We start from the raw sequence: 24,545 nt of genomic DNA on the forward strand, positions 1-24,545 counted from the left end.
AAAATATTTAATACATTTCTCTTAGTAATGCCACTGGTGTGCCAGTAAAATTGCTGAAGGGCTCTCCCCCCCAGCAGAACTGCTTTTGTGGTACACAAACACTTCTGAGTTTGATGCCCCTGATTTAGAGTGTTGCAATAGTATGAACAGATTGAATGTTAATATGGTATCCTATGATGACTCTCCATTGCTAAGCTAAGCTCAATACCTCTATCCGTCTACTGCAATAGCAGTCATGGCACTGCCACTGCCATAAAAACCAAATAAATATTGATATTGCTCAATATAAATATTGATAAAAATATTGATTAAATATAGATATACTGTTAGCGTTAGCAATAACAGGAGCACATGAAGCAAGAAAGCAAGCTTATATAGCATCAGCCAAAAAAAAAAACACACACTCATCCCCTTCACATTGCACCCATCCACTCGCTCCAAATGTTTGTCCAGTTCGGCCTTGAATCTGTTTAAGCTATCAACTTCTACAATGACAGATGGAAGTTTGTTCCAGCACTCAACCACTCACTACCTAAAGGCAAACTTCAGCACATCTATCCTACAACCGTCTTTCCTCAATTTGAATTTATGCCCTCTCAGGTGATTATTCTGAGCAAGAGGAAGAATCCCATCAGCATTGAGCATGCTCAAACCATTCAAGGCTTTATACACCTCAATCAGATCACTTTGCAGGTGCCTAGTCTCCAGACACTGTAATTTGCAAAACTTAAGCCTTTCTTTGTAAGAGCAACCCTTTGTTCCATTCACTAATCTTGTTGCCCTTCTCTGTATTGTTAAGCAGCTCTACATCCTTCTTAAAATGAGGCCTCCAGACCTGTATACAGTACTCAAGGTGTGGCCTGACCATTGCCTTATACAAGGGGATAATCACCTCCTTATCCCTGCTAGAAAAATTCTTGTATATCATTGACAAGACACCATGAGCTACTCTTGCAGACCGTCTGCACTGCTCAGAAAACTTCATATCTGCCTGCATGATTACCCCAGGTCCTTTTCACTCTCTGCCACTGTCAGTGTAGTACCACACAGTTGACACGTTCCTCTGGGGTTACTGCTTCCAATATGCAGTACTTTACATTTGTCAATGTTAAGCCTCATTTGCCACCTTTCAGCCCATCTGCTTGACTTTTCTAGATCCTGTTGCAGCAGTGTACTGTCATTAACAACCCTGCTGACCTTCATATAGTCTGTAAACTAAATTAAGCTTGATATACCATCATCAATATCACTGATGAATTCAGAAAACAACAATGGACCCAACACTGAACCCTGGGGAACTCTACTAATGACATTAGTCCACGAAAAGCAGTGTCCATTGATTCTCTCTGTCTTCTCCCATTCAACCATCTCTTTATCCGTAGCAGCAATTTGCCTCCAATGCCACACTGCTCCAATTTGTGCAGCAGTCTTCCATGTGCAACAGTATCAAAAGCCTTTCTATGATCCAAATATATGATATCAAAATTATTCTTTGCATCCAGTTCCTTTGTAACTACATCATAGTATCCAATCAAATTGGTCAGACAAGACTTTCCCTTAACCCATGCTGTGTCTGAGCTATAACTGAAGTCTTGTCTAGATGATCCTGCAGTGCTTCTTTAATCAGTGCCTCCATTAATTTCCTTGGAACAGAAGTTAAACTAACAGGTCTGTAATTACCTTTGTCTCCCTTTGATCCTCCTTTGTGGATTGGGTCACATTTGCACATCTCCAGTCCATGGGTACCTTCCCTGAGTCACTCACTGTTATGTATGTCCCAGCATACTCACATAACAGAATATGTATTACATCTATAAGAAGAGTGTGTTTGCAGGCCGATTTGCATATTGTGTAGACTGAAAACCACTATTTATTGCCTTGACTGAAGAGGACTTTAGAAATTCTTCTTCCTTTAGCAATTCAATGTGTCATCTACAACACACATGCAAAGTAGTAATTTTACTTTACTGGCAGGTATGCTGAATTCTGTGATCAACTATCTATATATATAATAGTTGTGATCCAAGTGAATCGCAAATTGTCATGGAGGTTGATTAGAAAAGTCAGAAATAACGTTTATTTATTTACCTAAATGCGGTTAATTATTTTGTAATAATAACTAACTTCCTGTCTGGGCCTTTTGGAATGCTATATGATCAGAGGCGGATTTAACCGCGGGCGCACCGGGCGCGCGCCCTGGGTCCCGACTTCTGGAGGGCCCACGCAAAACCCCAACAAATTAGTTGAACATATTAGTTCAAAACTTTGTGATTATTATTAATTATATTATACATATATTATATTCAATTTTTTTGGAAATAAAACATTAATAGTACATAATATTTTTTATTTATTTAAAAATATGGTTAACATGTATTTTTATTTTCCCTGTCTCTCTCTCTCTCTCTCTCTCTCTCTCTCTTTTAAGGGACTCAATATTTTCTTGTGCGCCCGGGGCCTCGGCCTCAACCGACCTTAATCTGCCACTGTATATGATCTATCTTTGTAGGTACAAAACTATATTCAAGAATGAGTTTGATAATGTTAAAAGATTAACTTCAATATAGGCGGTAACGGATTTTTACTTTATGATATATTCAATAAAGGCTGATTATTACGAGTGCGAGCGCACTGTTTTTAGTTATTTATACAGCGCTGAGACGCATGCAATCGGAAAAATTCCTTGTTCTGCAAGTCATGCACAATTAATTCTCAGGGTCATATATAAGTATCATTTACAACTTCTAGAAACTCAATTTTAAAAATAAGAGTTAAGAAAACAGAAAGAAACAACTGATAGCTTGAGAAATTAGTCCCTTACAATTAACACAAATATATATTAGTAAATAAATATAAAGAGTACATGATGAAACTTTTCATATTACAATATGATATATATATACAGCAGACTCTAGATTAACCGGGACACTTCAAGACTCCAAATAAAAAAAATAAAAAAATAAAATAAAAAAAAAAAATCAACCAAAAATCATAAAATTCAAGTAATAACTAGAATAGGTATAAACAGATGCTTTACAAGTCGTAAATAAGCGACAAGAAGCGGCGTTATAAGTCATCATTGGGAGATTAATGTGCCTATTATCTTGAATCCCCCGGTGTCTTTACACCCGCCGCTCAAAAAAAAAAAAAAAAAAAAAAGAGAGAGACCAAATGTTTAGTTTGTTTTAGTACGTCGCGTCGATTGTTGTGTTCGGTCGCACTGCAAAAAGACAAATTTTGTTTCGTTATTTATGTCCGGGATGTCAATTTTTTTTTATATAGTAAATATATATATATATATTATTTTATTTATTTATTTTTTTGTTGAGAAATCGAGAAAATGATGGGTAAACTCAAAAGAGTTCCACTTTCAGTTAAACAAAAACTTGAAATTATTCAAAAGGTTTGAAAACGGTGCATCCGTTAAATCTTTAATGAAATATTATAATGTTGGTGACCAAACCGTACGTAACGTCATAATAAAATAAAAGGAAACTATTAGATTTAAAACTGACATCGTATTGGACACGCGAGTATCCAATACGATCTATCGCCATAATTTTTACGTAGGTTTCTGGACATTTTTCGATACAGTAAGTCCCCGACTTACGCAACTACGGATTTACGTAAATTTTTTCACTATTTTTTTTTTTTTTTTTTTTTTTTAGGATTGTAAAATTTAAAACAACAAAAAATAATAATAATAAGCCATCAATAACGACGATCACGGCACGCACAAATTGCACAAGTGAGATCGGAGCAACAAACAAAAAAATAGGAAAGAAGTAAAAAAGTAAAGTGCAGCCATTATCAACCCACTGCAGGGTGGAACTCCTCAACAATTCATGCTGAGGGAAATGGACCATAATCTGCCACGCGGGTCCAGTGCGGGTTGGCAGATCGACCGTATTCAGCAGGCAGGGGCTTGAACCCCGGTCTACTCAAAGAGCGTGTGCTACTGCACTCCCGCTCCTGCCCACTCGGCTACGGAGGAAAGAAGAGAAGATTCTTACAATTTATTTATGGTTTTTTGTTTTATATGACTGAAGATTTCAGTGGGGGGGCACACATTTCACCATAATAACGTAAAAACCCACAGAATTCTAGCTATCGGTATTTTCACAAATGTAATAAGATCGAGTTTACTAGCCGTTTATAATTAGATGCACGAACAGAACAGAAAAGCCCAATAATCCGGAAAGTGCAAATTGTTTTTATTGTTTTATGGCAGTGACCTCCAGAAATGTGCTTTAGCAAAATGTGAGCTCGCGAGGGGTGATAATAGTGAGTTTTCGCCTTAACTCTGAAGTTCTTTACAGAAAATTTCATTTTGACCGTTTTGGTGCCTACTAAGAGAATAAGTGACAGCGGTACTAGTAAATCTATCAAGAAAAGGAAAGCGATCGATTTGGATCAGAAAATTAAAATAATAAGAATGTATGAAAATGGTCAAACATTAACAAGTATCGCGCTGAATTCAGATTTGTCAATAATAATATAGTAGCAATAGTCTTCTCCTTAGGTGAAGCGTTACTTATTCGAAATATGTAGTGCAATATCATGGCAACTCGTTGTGAAGGTATTCACAATATGTTTTATAACTTAAAACGATGCCGCCTTATAAATATTCTGTTTATTCAGAAATGGCTGTGTATTAATGATGCTATTGCACTTAATATATACATAGTCTAATATAGTAGCAATATGTTACAAGTCATTCCCGAGTTACGTAAAACTCGACGAAGTAAAAAGTCCTGGAACGTATGTCGGAGACTTCTGTATTTTTGTACTTTTTTCCCGGTACTTCTGTATGAACCAGAAATCGATTATCCGGGATTTGTTTTTTACCATCCATCCCAGAAAATCGAGAATCTACTGTATTTTGTAATATTACGGTTTAACCCGCTGACGGTTATCGGTTAATCCATATGTTTTCATATAATTGTGTCTTCGATTAATTACGCTACGGAATTACATAAACTGGGGTGCAAGTTGCATAAAATCGAATTCTCGTGAAACAAAATATTCCGTTTGCTGGAGGGGAAACTCACCGGGCGTATGCTGTTGCAATCAGGGCAACAACTTAAGGCGTGCGCGAAGACAAAGAGTAATGCACAAGGGCGCTAAAAACAATAATGCAAGTTTTTTGATATTTTGAATACTCAGCAGCGCTCACACACACACACTAGCCTCTATAATAATGAGCTGTGAGTTGAGCACACGAATTTTTCTTAACTGACAAATGAAACGGCTAGACACAAAAAAGAAATCCTGCTGTGATAATAGCAAGTGGTCACTGAAACAACTGAAATTACCGAATGAGTCAGACCCTTATCGGCAACCAAAAGTTAGTATACCAGCAATCTTTATATTATTTTTATTGTACTATACAAAATTGCTAATGAGTATTGCGTCTCAGACATTTTCAATAAGCTTTGCATTTTCCAATTAAGCCACAGCTATGAGATATAACAAAGGATATTGATCGACAAACAATCAACTTTTAAACATAGCAAGCAAGAGAAGGACAGAGAGAGGTGACTAATTTTTGTTGTTTACTGTAGATAAACCTCAAGCAAGAGTGATTTATTTACAAATGAAACACTGAACAGATCGTGTAATAACCAAGAGCAAGGGGTTGAGAGATCAAGGTTAATCTTTAGTATATGGGATGCAATCCATGGATCTTTGCGACGAGAACTGATTAGCATATCAGCTCCGCCCACCGATTGCTCTCATAGGCTGCTAATCACTACGGTTTTCTATTAGACTGAATCCGACGGAAATACGATGTATAGGCAGATGAACTGTGTGTGTGTGTGTTTAATAGACTCAGCTAGTGAAAAAAGGTCAGGTTAGTTCAAGCCACTAATTCAGGACGGATTCAAGCGAAAAACGGTGTCCATAACCGTATATTGTATACGGCCACAGTTTTTTGCTTGAGTCCTTCCCGAATTAGTGGTGCAACTAACCTGATCTGTTTTCATTAGACGAATATGAAAGTATACATTACGGACATACCTTTTTGCTTGAATCCATCCCGAATTAGAACGTCCCTTGAATCCATTCCGAATGGCATAAACTACCCTAACCTTTTTTTCATTAGCCGAATATTAGTCTATTAAAAAACCCACAGTTCACCAGCTTGTACATCGTATTCCAACCGCGGTGAACCGCAGCATATGAGAATCGGTGGGCGTAGCTAGACCTGCCAATCAGTTCTCGTCGCAAAGATTCATGGGATTGAGCCTCTTATTCTAAATGTTAACCAAGATCACTAACAAATAATTCACTGTTCTAAAAGCAGACACTAACATACACATCAGTTGAATGTGGTATGCAATTACCACAATCCTAATGCTAATATAACAATCATATCAATACAAACATCGGGTAACAGTCGTGGCAGTCGAATTTGGTAGTTTTGCCACTGCTCCGTCCCGAATTTAACCTGATATACACGGTGATCATTTTAAATGAAAACCATATAGCTTTCGAGTAAAAGAGTACTGTAATATGAACATAAAATGTACAAGCAGCATTCTTTATTCTGTGTATATGCGGTTGGCATCTGTCAGCAAACTGCAAAACTATGAATGCGTTTGCACAGCATGAGCAGCAAATGCGCATGCCATTCAGCACAATCGGTTGAAACTACTCCTTAATGTAATTTTTGATAGCAATTTCGGAGTCGTAAGGCACCGTAAAAATCTGCTCTATGATAGTACGTGAAAATTCCAGGGAGACTCGAAATGTAAACGTTATGAATATGAATCGTATTCAAATGGCAAAAAAAGATTCAAATTATAACTGTTTACGTACTGGAAAGCCATAACTTTTTATTGGAGTAAATAATATTTTCAATTTCATCAAAATCGGTAAAACCATTTTTGGAAAAAAAAAACCCCGTAATTTTCAAATTAATCTTCAAGTAAAGTTCATTGACCTTGGCAGATAGAAAGTTCAGTTTCCGATAAAAAAAAAAATCACTTAAAAATATTAGTAAAAAACAGCAATGAGTTTTTGAAACAAGTGATTTTGCCCCCTCCCCGTGATTGGGGTCCTAGGCAAATGTCTTTTTTGCCTATAGGATAACGCGCCACTATTGGTAAGGTCTTAAATTAAAATTAGACCTAACCACATAGGATGAAAAGGGTCGTTTTTTTTTTTTCAGGTGAAATGGGGCATCAGAATTCTTACTTAAATGTTAATACAAAGATGGTGCCGAGATCTGCGGTATTGATGAAAAGCAGATTTTGTTTAATGAAATATTCTGATGAAAAATCTGAAATGGAGATTAGATGCAATGCCGAACGAAGGGTAATAGGCGGTATAAGTGGTTTGTGGGTAAAAATACTTTAATATTTTTTTGTTATTTTTTTCACGTTTATAAGAGTATAATAATATTTTAAACTTCAAGGTCTAATTTATCCGTCAATATGCGTTTTCTTTTAATTAGCATTAATTACAATAATTTTTCTGTAAATTACTGGGATCTTTTCATTAGCGGGGGGGGGGGATTTTCTTTTGCATCAATGCACTTAAAAACCACGACATGGTCCTGTACATATATAGCAATATTAACAGTGTATTTTAGTAATCATCCTTGGGCGAGTGCTCTAAGATACATTTTCACATCTTTGTGGCCACAAAGTTGGACAACCCTGCATTACACAACAGTGGCTTCGAAAACAACGAAACTATTTATTTATCGTTTCAAACTATAAATGAACTTACCTTGTGTTCCGACAAGAATAAGAGGTACATCAGCAGCATTCCTGTAGTGCGACATCTTAGTATAGTAGGTGTAGATGGCATTAAAAGAGGCTTCATTCTCCAGGCTAAAGACAAAGATGACGGCATCCACCCAACAACTGAACTAACCAACAAAAGAAAGGAACAATCAATAGCAGTACTTCAACAAAAAAAGGGGGTGGGGGAAACACACACACACACACACATGATATTCTTCTCAAAGTATTAAGTGTTCCTAAGGGAACCACAGATGGAAACCTCTATATCGATAGCCGCGAGTTCATTTATCATCATACGTCCCTTTTAGGCAAATGCATGATATGGCATGCAGAACCAAAAAACTACCTATGTATATAAAAAAGGGCGAAGTTTTATGTAGGTCTAAAAATGCTGAAGCCAATACAATGCAAGCATGATTAATATAGATCGTTACAACAAAAATATATCAAAACAAGATGGAATGCATAAAAAACATGAACGGAGTTTTCTATTCTTTTAAGTACTAGTGGCTGAGCATGTGCGATTTATGTAACTACGTTTAAGAGTTCTAAAATTTTAAATCTATAAATCCTTCAGAATCTGCCGTGTGTAAAGTAGGTGCCTTAAACTTTACTTTTCAATACTAAATATTTAAAACAAGGAAAACTAAGCAGAATGTCGTTTGAAGAAAACAAGTGCACTTTCTTACAATACACGATACCGAAATATTGAGAGAGCCTAAAAACTGGAGTCGGAAAGAGTAAATCGTTACATTGTACCTCCAAAAATATAAAGCAAGAAGGAAAGTCTCTTAGGAACTGTAATAATGATGAAGACAATAAAGGCAGCAACACTGATTTAAACAGAAAATAAAAAAATAAATAATAATAATAATAAATAAATAACACTCATAAACAGTGCCCATTTTGTTCTCATATGCAATATAAAAAGAGCATGCTCCATAACGCATTTTCACTTAAAAACCTAAATGTGCCATCATCTAAATTTCAGACAATTTCTGCTACATGTGTGGACAGTTCACAACAAAATCTCAGAAGGAAAAAATCTACAGTACTGTATTACTAAACGTGCATATTCTTTGTACTTTGGTTGCAAGATTGGTGATCAGCACAAAACCTGAGGTTCCACGTATGTGCAGTATTACCTGGTGATGGGCATAATAGAATAATTCATGACCAATTATTTCTATTATTAAAATAACTGATTATGAAATTTTAAAAAAAAAACGCTTTTTCTGATTATAAAAAATTCATAATCGATTATTACAATTATGACCATCACTAGTAGTATTACAGGGCACCATAAATCTGATGTGGCTAACGGGAAAATTAAAAGGATGTCTTTTGCTGTTCATATGGTGTGGCGAGATCACACAACTATATTGGCAACTGCTATTTTTGCATTACAAAAATATCATGCAAAAAGCAAGCACAGCATCAAATATCCTAACAGATCTTCTGCAATAAGGCCTATCCTACACAATGAAGATCTTCCGATACCAGATCCCCCAGATCAGGGATAAAGAAAGTCGTGATGGATATTGAGAGGATTTTTTCTGTTGCACACTTTTCTGGGCCGTCCACTTCAACAGATTTGGACTACCATTCAAAAATTATAATGCGCCTCGGAACTCCTCGATTCTAGGTTAAAACAGTGGAAGTTACTTGAAGCGGAAATTACAGTACTGCTTACAGTTTGATGTTACCACTTGTAGATAGAAAGTTGCTTTTAAGAGTGCACGTGATATTTATGGACACCCTGTATATTTTCTAGCCAATAAACAAAACTGGTTTTATTGTTTGCATAAATTTGTATATTGAAAACGTCACAAAGTGTTTTAAAAATATTTTGTTACGGAAGACGGTATTTGTTTCTCTAAAGATATTAGTGGTCTTCTAAATCTAGACAAACTGGGCACTGAACACAATCCTTAATGAATGGAGTATATTTATTGTTGCCTTATAATTAAGTTTAAAGGCAGTTTTGCCGCACAATGGAAATGCATTCCCATCAGTTCGTCTACTTCATGCTGTTGACTTAAAGAAACATGAAAGTATGTCCAAGATCATCAGTGCAATAAAGTACCATGACTTTGCTTGGAATGTCTGTGCTGATCTTATGGCAATTAGATTAATCACTGGTCTGCAAGGAGGTTTCACAAAATACTGTTGTTTTCTATATTTATGGGACAGTCGTGAAACAGAAAAATATTATATTGTGCAGCGCTGGGAGAACAAAGAGGATTTTTACCAGGTAATGCTAAATATGTTCCATTGGTTGAACGAAAAAAAAAAAAAGGTTCCTCTTCCACCTTTGCAAATAAAGCTTGAATTAATAAAGAATTTTGTTAAGGCTCTGAATAAAGAAGAAAGTGGATTCTGCTACCTAACGGAAGTGTTTCCCAATTTAATAGGTGCAAAACTGAAAGAAGGAATTTTCATTAGGCCTCAACAAATATGTATTTGAAAGAAAGCTACAGGATACTGAACTAGCAGCTTAGCGATCGCTTAAAGCAATTGTGAATGCATTTCTTGGAAAAAGGAAAGATGATAATTATGAATCTCTGGTGTCACCTCTACACCAGAGGTTCATAATTATCATGGATAAAAAAAAAAAAAAAAAAAAAAAACCAAAACGTAAGATGTAAAAACTGCAAAACATAATAACTAAAAAAAAAAAAAAAAACCATAGAAGACAAACGCTTCATGTTTAATAATATTTTTTTATATTTATAATAATAAATAATACGTAATAAAATTTCCACGGAACACAAAACACAAAATAATAAAATAAAATAACGTACAAGACAGTGCAAACGCATCATAAAACAAAATAATACGTATAAAATTTCCAAGGAACACAAAACACGAAAGGAACAGGAGGTTAGGCAGGCGAAGGCAGATTACGAGAAATCTTTGACAAAGGATGCAAAGAAAAACAGCAAAGAGTTCTTTACTTGTAAACTTTAGAAGGAAAGGGCTGAATCAGATTGGACCACTTAATATAGATGGGTTGACTATTGATGATCATGCTCAGGTAGCTAATAAACTAAATGAGTATTTTGCACCTACATTCACACATGAGGAGTCAATCAATGAGGGGAGTGCCAGAAGTTTATCAAACGCTAAAAGGGAGCTAAGTGATTTTAAAATAACTGAGAGCAAAGTGGTGGAGAAATTGTTGAAGTTAAACATAAGGAAGGCATCTGGGGTGGACGGGATCTATCCAGTTATATAAAAGGAGGCAGCAAAGAAAGTAAGCAAACCCTTAGCCATAATTATGAGAGCTTCCTTGGACTCGGGGGAGGTCCCCCATGGACTAGAGGTGCAAACGTATCACCAATTCACAAAGGGGGTTCAAAAGGTAACACAAGTAACTACAGACCTGTTAGTTTAACTTGTGTTCCAGGGAAAATAATGGAATCACTGGTTAAAGAAGCATTGCAGGATCATCTAGACAAGACTGCAATAATAGTTAAGACACAGAATGGGTTTGTTAAAGGGAGGTATGGTCTGACCAATTTGATTGGATACTATGATGTAGTCACAAAGGAACTGAATGCCAAAAATAATTTTGATATCATATACTTGGATTTCAGGAAAGCTTTTGATACTGTTGCACATGGAAGACTGCTGCACAAATTGGAGAGGTATGGCATTAAGGGTAAGTTGCTACAATGGATAAAGGGATGGTTGAGTGGGAGACGACGGAGAGTGGTAATCAATGGACACTGCTCTTCGTAGACAAATTATTAGTGGAGTTCCCCAGGGTTCGGTGTTGGGCCCATTGTTGTTTTCAGTATTTATCAATGATATTGATGAAGGTATATCAGGTTTAACGTCCAAGTTTGCATATGATACAAAGGTTGGCAGGGTTGTTAACGACAGTAAAGACAGTATGCTACTCCACCTGGATCTAGATAAGTTGGGAAAATGGGCTGAGAAGTGGCAACTGAAGTTTAACATTGACAAATGCAAAGTACTGCATATGGGTAGCAATAGCCGAAGAGAAATGTACCAACTGTGTGGTATTACATTCAGGGAGGTGGAAAGTGAAGAAGACCTGGGGGTAATTGTGCAGTCAAATATGAAGTTCGCTGAGCAGTGCAGACGGGCTGCCAGGGCAGGTCATGGAGTTTTGTCAATGTTATATAGGAATTTTGCTAGCAGGGACAGGGAGGTGATTATCCCGTTATACAAGGCAATGGTCAGGCCACACCTAGAGTACTGTGTACAAGATCTGGAGGCCTCATTTTAGGAATGATGTAGAGTTGCTAGAACGAGTACAAAGAAGGGCAACAAGACTGGTGAGGGGAACAAAGGGATGCTCTTACCAAGAAAGGCTTAAGTTCTGCAAATTGCAGCGCCTGGACAGTAGGCACCTGCGAAGTGATCATTGTGCGTTGTATATGTAAAGTGTTGTGTTGGGTTCTGTTGTATGTTCTGGCTTTTGCCGCAGAGCCCCCTTGTGGAACCATACGTTGCCCATACACAACACTGCTAGGAGGTAAGCCAGGCTTCCCATTATTCTCAGGATGGTCTTCGCCAGGGTCCTCCTGAGCTTCCTGGATGGAGGCCAAGTTAAAAAAAAAAAAGAGGCGGAGTGTGGGGGGGCAGTATTTGAAGGTGAACATAAGCTCCACCAGGCGAAAGGGGAAGGGTAATAATCTCAGGGAAGGGAAAGAAAAGACCTCAGTTGGCCTTATTCGTATATGACATCTTTTAAATTTATATTTTAGAGTATATTCGCATATTATTATTGTTCAAATACACACACTAGCCAAAAAAATACGAACCTTTACACAGTTTCGAATCAGGCAGCCTTTGTTTCGAGTAACAGCAAGTACGGCGCGGCATGAAGCTTCTATAAGGTGTTTTAGTGCATTTTAGTCTAATTGTAACCATTCTTCCAGCAAAATATCTTGTAGCTGCCCCAAAATTGAAGGAAGAGGAACAGCTGCAGAGAGCTATTCCTTTCCGAATATCCCACGCATTCTCAATAGAATTGAAATCAGATGAATGTGGGGGCCCAGGGATGATGGTGGAAATCCGAGTCATGTTCTCCGAACCATTTTGTTACGATGCGCTGTTGCATTGTCATCCATAAGGTGGCTATCACCTTCGGAATAAAAGTGCAACATTGAAAGGTGCAGTAAAATTTATACAAAATTCAGGTACTCGCTAGATGACATTCGATCTTCCATTGGTAACAACGGAACCAGTCCGTGCCAACAAAACATTCCCCATACCATAATTGTTGTTGATGGGGTTTTAAGTGCAATGACTACTTAGGCCATATTACACTCCATACCATAATACCACCTGCAGATTCTTAGATAATCTTAACAAGGCAAGAAAGATCCATCGCTTCGTGAGGTCTCGCCACGTTCTCTGCCTGCCATCAGTATTCGTCTGACCACATAACTTTCTTCCATTGTTCCACTGTGGCTTCCGAATAGGCAGGCGACTGTCAATACCCAATTTTTTCAATTTCCTGTGCATGGTACGAGTTAAAATAGGAAAGTTCTGGACTTGATTGAATTCAGATATTATTTGCTGCACACTGAATGTCCCATTTTGCTAAAGTCCTCCTTAGAGTACGACGGCATCACTCTTGAAGTATTGTTTTTCTTCCACATTTACGCCTTTAAAATGTGGAAGAACCGCTTGGCTTCCGGTCATTAAACACCTTTGAGATGAATGCTTTTGGGAAATCAGTTATGTCTTTCGTTTCTTGAATAGTGGTTCCTGCTAAACGTGCACTCACGATAAGATCTTTTTCAAAGTCTGATAGATGGGCATTTTCCCCATCCTGGCTTCGGATTATTACAGTCGAACAGTCTCTGCAGTCTTTACACTCAACGTCACAGTTTTCTTGGCATCTATTTGCATTTCTTCTGTCTGTGACTGTGTTTTAATACAGAGGTTCGTATTTTTTTGGCAGTTTGGGTATGAATGAAATGTGCTTTTGTTTTTCGTTACACAGAATATTAATCAGCCAGAGAATAGATCAGTAGTCTCTTGAGATACTTATAAACACTAAAGCAGCTGTAAATAGTTTTAGCAAATGATGGAAGAAAGCAAGCTTATACACCATCAGCCAATCAACCGCCTGCTGGCTAAAGGCAAACTTCCGCACATCTATTCTGCAACCATCCTTCCTTGATTTAAATTTATGCCCCCTCATGTATGTAGTCTGAGCAAGAGGAAGAATCCCCCTTTGTTAATTGGGGATATATTTCCACATATCCAGTCCACAGCGACCTCTCCCGGTTCCAAGGATGCCCTCATAATTATGGCTAAGGGTTTGCTTACCTCCTTTGCTGCCTTAATAGAATTGGATATATGCATGCTGAATCACTGCTGGTAATCAGATCGAGTATTGCTTCCTCTTGTTGCTTCTCTAGCATGTTGCTGGAGACTTACAAGTGATGGTTTACACTCACAGTGTAGTTATGAAAGATTGATCCGATAATTTTATCAAATGAAGCATTGCACCATGCTAAGCATTTTTTTTTTTTTTTTTAAGGAGACCTTCCACAATCTATTTATTAACGAGCCCGTTTCTTCACAGGTGAACTGAATGGTGAATAAGTGCTGACCTGTTCCAAAAATTGTGATAATAGTCACAGGAGCGAGTCTGTCAACCTTTGTCAGGAACTGTTTTATGTGAATGTTGTAGGGAAACATTTTTAAAATTTTTTTGTCGAGATGGATAAATTAGATGTTTTGAAGTTTTAAATCAAAGTGCCAAAAGTGAGTTTTACAGATTCGATTTTCCAGGATTATTAGTACTGTATTTGCTTTCTGTACACAATAAAATGCATTAAAGCGTTCTCGCACACTTTTCTGTTAATTATCGATCTACTTAAGAATATCTGCCGTCAAATTTTTACTTTAAACTCGAGTTACACTTCAGTAACGCTACAAATAACCTCAGGGGGGCTCACATCTGGTGAGTATGGGTTTAGCAGACCCAGGGTCCTGGGCTGGATATCATCATTCTTCTCTTTCTTGGTAATTCTCTTCCTTCTCTCTCTCTCTCTCTCTCTCTCTCTCTCTCTCTCTCTCTCTCTCTCTCTCGGGGTAATTCAGACATTTTTTTTTTTTTTTTTTGGCTAGTGCAGCATAAGCCTCAGGCCTCCTTGCACAATAATAATAATAATAATAATAATAATAACAGTTTAACGAAGCGTTTCTACACAAAACAGTGTAAACACCATTGTGTTCAAACCACTTATTGAATTTACCACTAGAGGGCACCACTTACCAATAAACTCAAACATTTACATATTCTGTGACAAGCAAACGGCCAGATGCAGCCGAGTAACCAACGCAAAAGTACAGTAGTACATGCGTTTGAACTGAAAGTGGTTGGAATCCAGCTGATCACAATATACGATTAATGATAATCTTCCTAAATGACTAGTTGCAAATTTTTCTGATCGATGAGGTCGCGCCAGAGTATGAACAGAACATTTTTCTTCTAATTAAAAAAAAAAAAAAAAAAACCTGTTTATGCTCCGGATAATAAAAGGAGCACACAAATAGAGAATACTACAAGAATATTGTTGTATCAAGTGATATGGAGCGAATCCCAGCAAGGTTAACTGTACTTGCACGTTGCCTACTGGGCTACGATCATGCCTTTCAAAGTTGCGCATTTCTAGTCAGCCTAATTATTTAATGAATTATAATAAATCTGTGGAGTATAATGGAACTTTTTCATTCAATCATTATATTAAGAATATCGGGACTCGGAATGGAGCGCACAGGAACTCCATTCCGGATCGTCACATGTATTGGTAATTTCATGTACACATTATTAAAAATAAGATAGTTTACAACAAAAATTCCGTTTTGCAAAACTTTCCATTTCGATTCCTGTCAAAATTGATTAACTGTAAACTCCTCTGAACTATATGTGGTCATGCCGGAGCATAAATATAAACAATGAAATGTTTACAGAATTCTATTGTTGAGAATACTGACTAATAGGATTAAGGGAAAAAAACTGAGCTACACAATATCTGCTTTAATTTGTTTTGCATTTTATTTTCCTTCAGTATTCCTCCGCACAGATTGATTTCATTACAAGTAATAAGGCCCCCCCTGAGGTCAGTGTGATTACCTAGGGGGATGGGGAGATAAGAGGTATGGGGGCGGAATGGGAGCCCTGTGGGAGGTGGGCCCCCTGATCGCGTTGATCACTTATTTCCGATTGACCAGGCTGGAGCCTAAGGTGGAACACCTTCCTCGCTTCGTATTTAAAGCTTTACTGCTCTTATCGCTTTCAAAGCTATTTCCTTTGGTCACTTTGTATTTACGATTTGGTGTCACAAAATAGCCAATTATTGGTAATAGTTATCGATTTTCTTATAAATTAGTTACCGCACATCTATGGTAGTTTGAAGGTTTCTGCGTGTTTAGTAAGTTATATAGAATTATTTTATGATGGTTTTAGTGTCTACTCCAGATTACCGGTGATGATTAATGGCTCCTGCTAAGTGACTTTAAACCAGACATTGGAAAATTGGTATCGCTTCATCATGGCCATCCATCACATTAAGAATTCATTGAACAGTGAAGTAGTTACTAAATGTGGTATCCTAGACCCTTGCTGAATGACTATCAGCCTGAAAAACTGGTATCAGTATCCCTGGATCAAGTTCATGAATTTTGTCGAATTAAACTAAAAAAGTTTCAATTGCATTTTGAATAAATGTGCAATTAATTGTTACTGTTTTGAATTTTACTGTGTTATTACCTTCCTTAGTGGGTCGTGAAAACCACTACTCTGAATAATGCTCTTTATATGGCGGGGGACATTGGAGATGAGTTTATGGAAACAAGGGGACGGTGGCAAAAAAAAAAAAAAAAAAAGTTTGGGAACTACTGGAATAAAGTAAGCAACCATTTAAAAGTATAATGACCTTTCCAAAGAAAGAGAAACAGAACGTATATATGTAGCATTTCACATTCTAGAAGAAAAGAGTCATCATAACAGATTTTTTTTTTTTTTTTTTTATTATTATTATCCACAGGTTTAATGATTTCTCAAAACTCAAATTTTTAAGATATCGGTTAATTACAGTACTTGGAAACAAAAATTCCAGAAGAAAAACAAGGAGACCCAGATAATCTGTATGCTTTACAAAGATATGCGTAAAAGTAATATTCTGGAGTTGCAGCGCTATATGAGGCCGTCTAATTGGCCTTTTTCCTGAAATGCACAAAATTCAAACTCACATATGATATGACTTACTCAGTTAACCACCAACGTCCCAGCACTAGCTCATCTGCAGAGATCCTTCTCTTCTACAAAATTCAAACCTAACTGTGAAATGCTCAAGGTTAGAAAAGAGTATCAAGATTGCATTTTCCAAGTACTGTATAGAATGGCACTACCCTTAAAACTACCTGCGCCGAAAACCAGCGTTTTATGATTCAACTGAAAGCTTCACAGAAAAAAAAAAAAAAAAAAAAAAAACGGCGAACTCAACTGATTAAAAAATTTTAGGTATTTATAAATTTTGTATACCATTACCTTTCTCTGGTATCGATTATTTTAATTAGTATCAGTGGCAAGGGTTATAGGAAGTCTGTCAATTATGCCGAAAATCCTTGAATGAATTTACTAGTTCAATGGGAGAAATGAATACAAATCGTTTTGTGGCCCATCATTCCCGCGAATTCGCAATGCACGTATTTACGGACATTATGCACCCAAAAGAAGCCACTTAAAAATTAGCTTATATCACTTGTTTCTGCATTTTTTAAAATTTTCTGGAATTCCGGCTCTATTAGGAAACGTAGAATTTCCTAACAAAATATACCCCGGGTTTCTTTGACGATGAAGACCGAAAGTTTTCTATAAAACTTCCAACAGTTCACATCCACCGGGAGTTCTTTTCGGTACCAATTCGGGCTCTGTTTTCAGTAAAGCCATACTTCACATGAAGCTTTACCCGAATAAACGACGTTTATCCATTCAAGAATTCTGGAGACCTTACCTGCTTTTCTCGTGAACTGTAGCATTCACCAGACTCTCTACTTTTATCGCAGGATCGATTTTTGACACCATTAGTGAAAGGTAAGGTTTCGTGTGGTCTTGCAGCGCAGATGTCTCAACACATTTTAGACATCTTAGTGATTGCATGCCTTCTTGTCAGAATTGATTTGTGGCGTGTAGGATTCTGAAAAACAACTGACATTTCTACAACTACCCTTGGTAGAACAGACAGTGTTTCACTAACAGATTGGTTGATAGTGGTTCTTTTAGACATTCTTTGTGTTCGCTCTCATTAGATAAAAGAAAAAGGGCTTCTCTCCTTTCGAATATTTGGTTTTCTAGTGATAACGGTTAAAGGAAAAAAAAAAAAAAAAAAAACTTGAAAACGAGTAGGACAGTTTGCTTGCATGGCGTTCCAGAAATTATCTCAGAAAAAATTCAATTCCCAATAAAGGGTATTCAAACAGCGTGGTTTAAAAATATAAATAAATTTTATATTTATAATCCGGGACGGCCACATGGGGTCAGAAGGGTTTACATGATAGCGAACACAAGAATATTACCGCATTTAGCGGTAACGTATTGTATTTGCAATTCCAGTGAATCTGCCAATCCTTTCAAATTACAAATATATTCTGGTCTTTCAGAAAAGAGAAATCCGAGTTTTGGACAGAAGATTGTGTAGGGTTAACTTGAGGGATTGGCGCCACTCCGGTGATAAGGGCTGACTGCAGGGGTTATACTTCTTATCAAAAGCAGCCTGAAGGTTATCAGAACGTTTACAAAATGTGATGAAGCCCAGGAAGAAGCCGAATCTGGTTGGTGATTAATCATTAGTGTTCAAGATAAAATGACACATTGTGTTACAAATATAACGACCGCAATGAGTTTGATAAATATCACTTTATGCAAATTCAATCATCAAGCGATATAACTGCCTATTTATGGCAGTCAGTCATACTACCTGGGTGACTATTATTTATTTCAGCATGCCAGACAGGATATAAGGGACTCAACTGATTCTCATCAAGTATCTGGGCAATATCAAGAATACGACACCACAGGAAACAATGACCATGATGTTATAAAATGAATAGTGTTCAAAGAAATCTGGTGAACGCTTCAATTTCAAGATGGTGGGAGGGGACCTATAGTGAACGGAGACGCGTATTGAATTCTGTTAACTGCAGAGACTGCAGTCAACAGAATTCTGTTAACTGCATATGATGTGAGATAAGAATGCGTTATGCGAAATGTTTAAAGGATTTATCCTGAAGTCACTAATATATTTACAGTTGAGAAGTCCTCTATTAACTGCAAACAACTATTTTTATTAATTGATCAATTTTCTGTTTATAATCTCCGGGATGACCATAGAAGGTCAGGGGGAATTCACAAGTCGGGGAGCACATTATCGTATTTAATAGTCATGCAGGCTTGACCCACTGAAATGTATGTGTACCGCTCACCGCGGAATAAGAATGCGTTATGGGAAGTGTGTAAGGGATTTATCCTGAAGCTGCTAACACATTTACATGGAGAATGTACAGCAAAAGAAATGGCCAAAATGGATGGAAAAGGAGGTGGGAAAAAATTGTTCCCCCCCCTTACAGCGCTCTTTAATTAAGAAAAAGAAAAAGCATGCTATGGTTATAGACTATCACGGTAAACCGATTCTTATGGCAATTATAAACAACATATATTTAACAAAACCACTAATGGAGTGTGACAGACGATGCAAGAAATCAATCGCAAAGACAATTAAAAATGGGGCCAATGCCTTTTATTCGTATATTAATTAAGAGAGAGAGAGAGAGAGAGAGAGAGAGAGAGAGAGAGAGAGAGAGAGAGAGAGAGTGATACATCACATACGCTTCTTCCGATGGCAGCAGCGGGTCCCTAGACAGCCCAAACAAGCAACAGCTTTTACAATTGAAAGTGCGTTTGAGCAAGGCAATTCGGCAAGACAAAATACCTCGCGAACTACCTACCTCATCTGGACGTGGTTAATTAAAGTCGTTAAGAAATGTTATACATAACGTAACATTTCACGCTTAATTCATTTTAATCCCAACTCTCTTTTCGCAATGGATCAAAATGCAATAATCACACACACACACACACACACACACACACACACACACACACACACACACACACACACACACACACACACACACACACACACACCCAAAATATAGGAAATAATACACTTTTACAGTGCTATAATGATTTATACTCTTATTTATTTCTCTTAAGTCACTTTGAATACAGATGTAATATACTCGTATGTACAAAATGCGCTACTGGTTATGTAATGTGGATGGTTTCAATTATTAATTGCAATTCCACTCTTTGTTACCAATTAGATATTGCATATTAATATTAGCAGTGATACAAGGAATCAAGCTTATAGAAAACCAGCCAAAAAAAAAAAAGAAAAACGTTTAAAAACATTTCACTCATTTACAATAAGGGTGGTGCTCATTTTTTGAGCCACCCTAGGTGTAGGCGTGCGTTTTCTTGGGTCGGGAGTCTAAGTTTGCAGATGATACAAAGGTTGGCAACTTGGCAGGGTGGTTAATGACAGTAATCAGGGTGAGCTACTGCAACAAGATCTAGAAAAATTGGGTCGGTGGGCTGAGAAATGGCAGTTGAAGTTTTACATTTACAAAATGCAAGGTACTGCATATGGGTAGCAATAATCCCACAGTAGCTTATCAACTGTGTGGTAGTACACTCAGGGTAGTGGAAAATGTAAAACAACATGAGGTATTGTGCAGTCAAATATGAAATTTTCTGAGCAGTGCAGACTGACAGGACAGCTCATGGAGTATTGTCAATAATATACAGAAACTTTACTAGCAGGGATAAGGAGGTGATTATCCCTTTGTACAAGGCCATGGTTATTCTGCATCTTGAGTACTGTATACAGGTCTGGAGGCCTCGCTTTAGGAAGGATGTGGATCTGCTGGGACAGGTGCAGAGAGGCGCAAATAGATTAGAGAAGGGAACAAAAGTGCTCTTAACTTGAAAGAGCTTCAGTTCTGCAAATTGCGTCTGGAGAATAGGCACCTGTGGAGTGAGCTGATTGAGATGTTTAAGGCCTTGAATGGATTAAGTAAGCTGAATGTTAATGGATAGGTGGAAGTGTTGTGGTGTTTTTTTTTTTTTTTTTTTTGGCTGATGCTGTATAAGCTTGTTTTCTAGCATCATATGCCACTACTAATGCCAATGCTAATTATAAAGCATTAAAGAACTTTCATATGCGTTTTAGAAACATACATATAATCATTATATCAACTCAACGTTAATAACACGCATCCTCAAATATAAAATAAATAAATTCTCTGTTTATACTCCGTGACGACCAAACGGTCAGGAGTTTACAAGATACACAGAATACAAGAAACGGCACCGTATTTAGCAGTCACGGGCTTGAACCCCGGTCACTCAAGGCACGTGTTCTGTACTTATGCATCCGCGCGCCTGACCACTAGGCTACGGCGGCTCTGATTATAGTTGAATTTTCAAAAACAATTTATTACGAAATTAATCATTATACGGCAGTGGTTTAAATCTTTAACGGTGGTCTGCTTGTCAACTTGTTTTAAATATTTCATTTGATTTTTTTTTTTTTTTAACTTTTTCCAGGTCTCGCCTCTGTAATTGATGCTCTTTAAATTCCCCATCGTCTTTTGTGACTTTTTCTTGTAATTCATTCTTCAATGATGTCGTTGTTAATTCGATGTCGAAGACAAAAGAAGTTACACGTGTTAATTGGAATTTTTTCATTCTAGAGCCACTAAATCATAAAATAATCATTAGATTCTTAGATTTTATCGTAGAATCTAATGATTGTTTTGAATGGTTGACTATAATGGATTGCCCGCTTTCCGGGCAGTCCATAATAGTCAACCATTCCATTTCAATGTTTTATTCCGGTTTGTAAGCGATTGCATATCCGGATATGCATTCGAATCACTTTACTGTTCATATACTGTTCTGTGAGGCACAACCGTTGAATTTGTTTCCAGATACTGGTGAAGACTTTCGTTTCAATCAGTATCTTCAAATTTCATTTTTATTGTGAATGGATTGGGTCATTGACAAGTGTCCTTCAAAAAACTGACAACCGTTCTTAATAGCCTTTTGAACACAGACAAATGAAACAACATCGATTATTTTTTTCATGTATCAATTTTGCACTGATGTAAGTAGCTTCCTAATGTAAATAATGCTCTAAGAAATACCATTATTGTGTCTGCCTATTGTACAATCCTCTATCCCTGATCACTTTAGTTATCAAATAAATATTGTATTAAATGTTGATTTTTAATATTCCTTTGGACTCTGCTATTACTAACATTACTTACTATTATTATTATTACTACTTACATTATTTAATACTGTGATATCTGTTTAAGTTAATAAAGAAATAGTATTATAAATGTAAATAGAAAAACAATTTTAAAAAACCCGATAATTAGTTCCAGTATTTTTGTAAAAATGTGTATATATTGCAATAGAAAAGAACACGAAAACAAAATACAACGGAATATTAAATATATCAACAGTATCTATTTGTACTCTTTCATCAGTCCTTAGTGCGAAAAAAGCTTGAAAGTGTTTAGTCCTCAAAAATTTGAACTTAATATCCTTTGCGGCGCAAGTAACGCGATACCGCTGGAAGTACAGTACTTACTTTCCTGCCCCAGCTAAATTTGTAAATGCCCCTTCGTCTACTTCCAGATCTATACTATATTGGCTAATATAGGTTGGTTTTGGGACAGCCCAACCCGAGCAAACAGAATCTTGTGCACCTCCAAGCTGCCAGTGTTAGAAGTCAGGGGGCGACTGACCTGATGTTCATTGCTCCCTGGCTGTTAGAATGCTAGTTGCACCGACACTTCAACATAACAATACACTGCACTGCACATAAACAAAACATTACACACAAACGACAGGCCTTGGGCTTTTGCCTCAAAACAGACGACTCAGCGGAATATGGGAAGGGGGGGGGGAAACCTAGGGTCCGCAAAAAGCCTATATACATTGACAATACTGGCAAAACTATCCGACACCACTGAGAATTAGAGGGGGTAGAGAAATGAATCATATCCGCTTCTTTCCCAAGTATCATAAATAGGTATAAAAGAACTGAGTTCGTGTTAAAAGCAAGTAGATCATCAACAAAATACTGTAGATGGGTCTAGGCGTTGAGCTTATCCATTTCTAGCGTGGAGTCATCACAGGATGATATATTTGCAATCTATTTGTCACTGCTGCAAAACTGCGACACCGTAGATCAGTGGCTGACGTAATCATCAAATAGAAACGCCATGGTGCTGCTACAGCCAGGAAATGTTCGAGAAGACCACAGAAATGGCGGAAAGAGACCAGAGGGCGCTCATACTATTGGTGCGTGGATTTCATCAGCCCTCGTCGGATAATATCAGTAAAGAGTTCAAGGAAGCCAAAGGAACTGATATTAGTAAATGGGAGATGAGTAAGGAGCTGAATATCACCAGATTTCAAGGAAGAACTGCAGCACACAAACCAAGCATCCGCACCAGGGAAGTCAAAACTTGCTTGGTGCAGGTATCCGATTACAAGCCAAAGCCGCTTGTAATCGAATCACAACTGGTTCCTTGAAAGTTAGAAAGTTGCGTTACCGGGTGATAAATTGCGTTATACCAATTTTCCGATCAGATAGTTATGTTCGGACCTGGCAGATACCTGGAAAATGTTATTTACTAGAGTGCGCGGTCCCAACGGTGAAGTCTGGAGGAGGAGCCATCACCGTCCGGACTATTTCTCGTGGTTTGAACTTGGACCACTGATCGTTGTTCCTGGAACAATGAATGACATTCCTGACAAATCCGCTCTTCCTACACTGTGGGGAGTAGAAAGGTGAGGGGTTCTTCTTTTTCAGCATGACTCCACCATGTCATACTGCTCAGTATGTAGTTACTTGGTTTGAAGACATGAATTATCTTCACAAATTTTTTTTTTTTTTTTTTGGTAGTTGATGGCGCATCGGCTTCTGTGGCCATAATGCACCTCCCAAGATTTTTGCAGTACTTTGATCCAAGGCCGAGGCGGGATTCGAACACGCGACCTTTGGGTTGCCAGCAGGCAACCTTAACTGATTTGAGAAGAGCCGACCGGCTAGCCCGGTCGGCTCTTCTCAAATCAGTTAAGTGAACTGACTGCTGTGCTGAAAGAAATGGACCTCATACCGCCCTTCTGTTATCAAAAATTGGCTAAAACTCTACAGATGCCGATACAGTGTGCACAATATATTAAGGCTAAAGGTGGTCAACACGTTATTATTGTATCAAGAAAAGTTTCTTTGAAAAATCAAGTATCCTGTTACTTTTGGCAATGAAGTTTAGATGAATTACAGAGAATTTTAGGAAAGTTAAGATAATTTTAGGAGGAAAGTTAAGAGAATTCCACGGTTTTTCTTGCCAAAGTATATTACAAAAGACGCAGTAATTATTACAGACGACTACATTGATCTATTCCATATATATTTAGTCATATCTCACTATTTATATCTGACTAATTCGTCTGTTTAGGGTGTAAGCAAATACATTAATGTAAGTTAATACTTTCCCCCCCCCCCCTTTTGCACAATTCTTAAAAATAAAATAAAAATAAATTCTCTGTACTCTGGGACGGCCACGGGTTAGAGGAGTTGACAAAATGCGCTTGTCAACTCTGCGCTTCCATTGAAAGCGCAGAGTTGACCACTCTGCGCTTTCAATGGAAGT

At 37.4% G+C, this 24,545-nt stretch overlaps 1 protein-coding gene across 1 annotated transcript in view; it reads right to left on the reverse strand.

Annotated features, from left to right (window-relative positions):
* CenG1A (Centaurin gamma 1A) overlaps positions 1–24,545 on the reverse strand; it is a 751,861-nt gene that overhangs the window by 180,894 nt on the left and 546,422 nt on the right. The window contains exon 5 of the mRNA XM_090380508.1: positions 7,738–7,879. Within this exon, the coding sequence (XP_090236634.1) occupies positions 7,738–7,879 (142 nt within the window). The remainder of the gene's footprint in view (positions 1–7,737; positions 7,880–24,545) is intronic.

Source organism: Mastigoproctus giganteus, chromosome 1, assembly GCF_048544385.1.
Source record: "Mastigoproctus giganteus isolate SK-2022 chromosome 1, ASM4854438v1, whole genome shotgun sequence".
Classification (NCBI taxonomy): Eukaryota; Metazoa; Arthropoda; class Arachnida; order Uropygi; family Thelyphonidae; genus Mastigoproctus; species Mastigoproctus giganteus.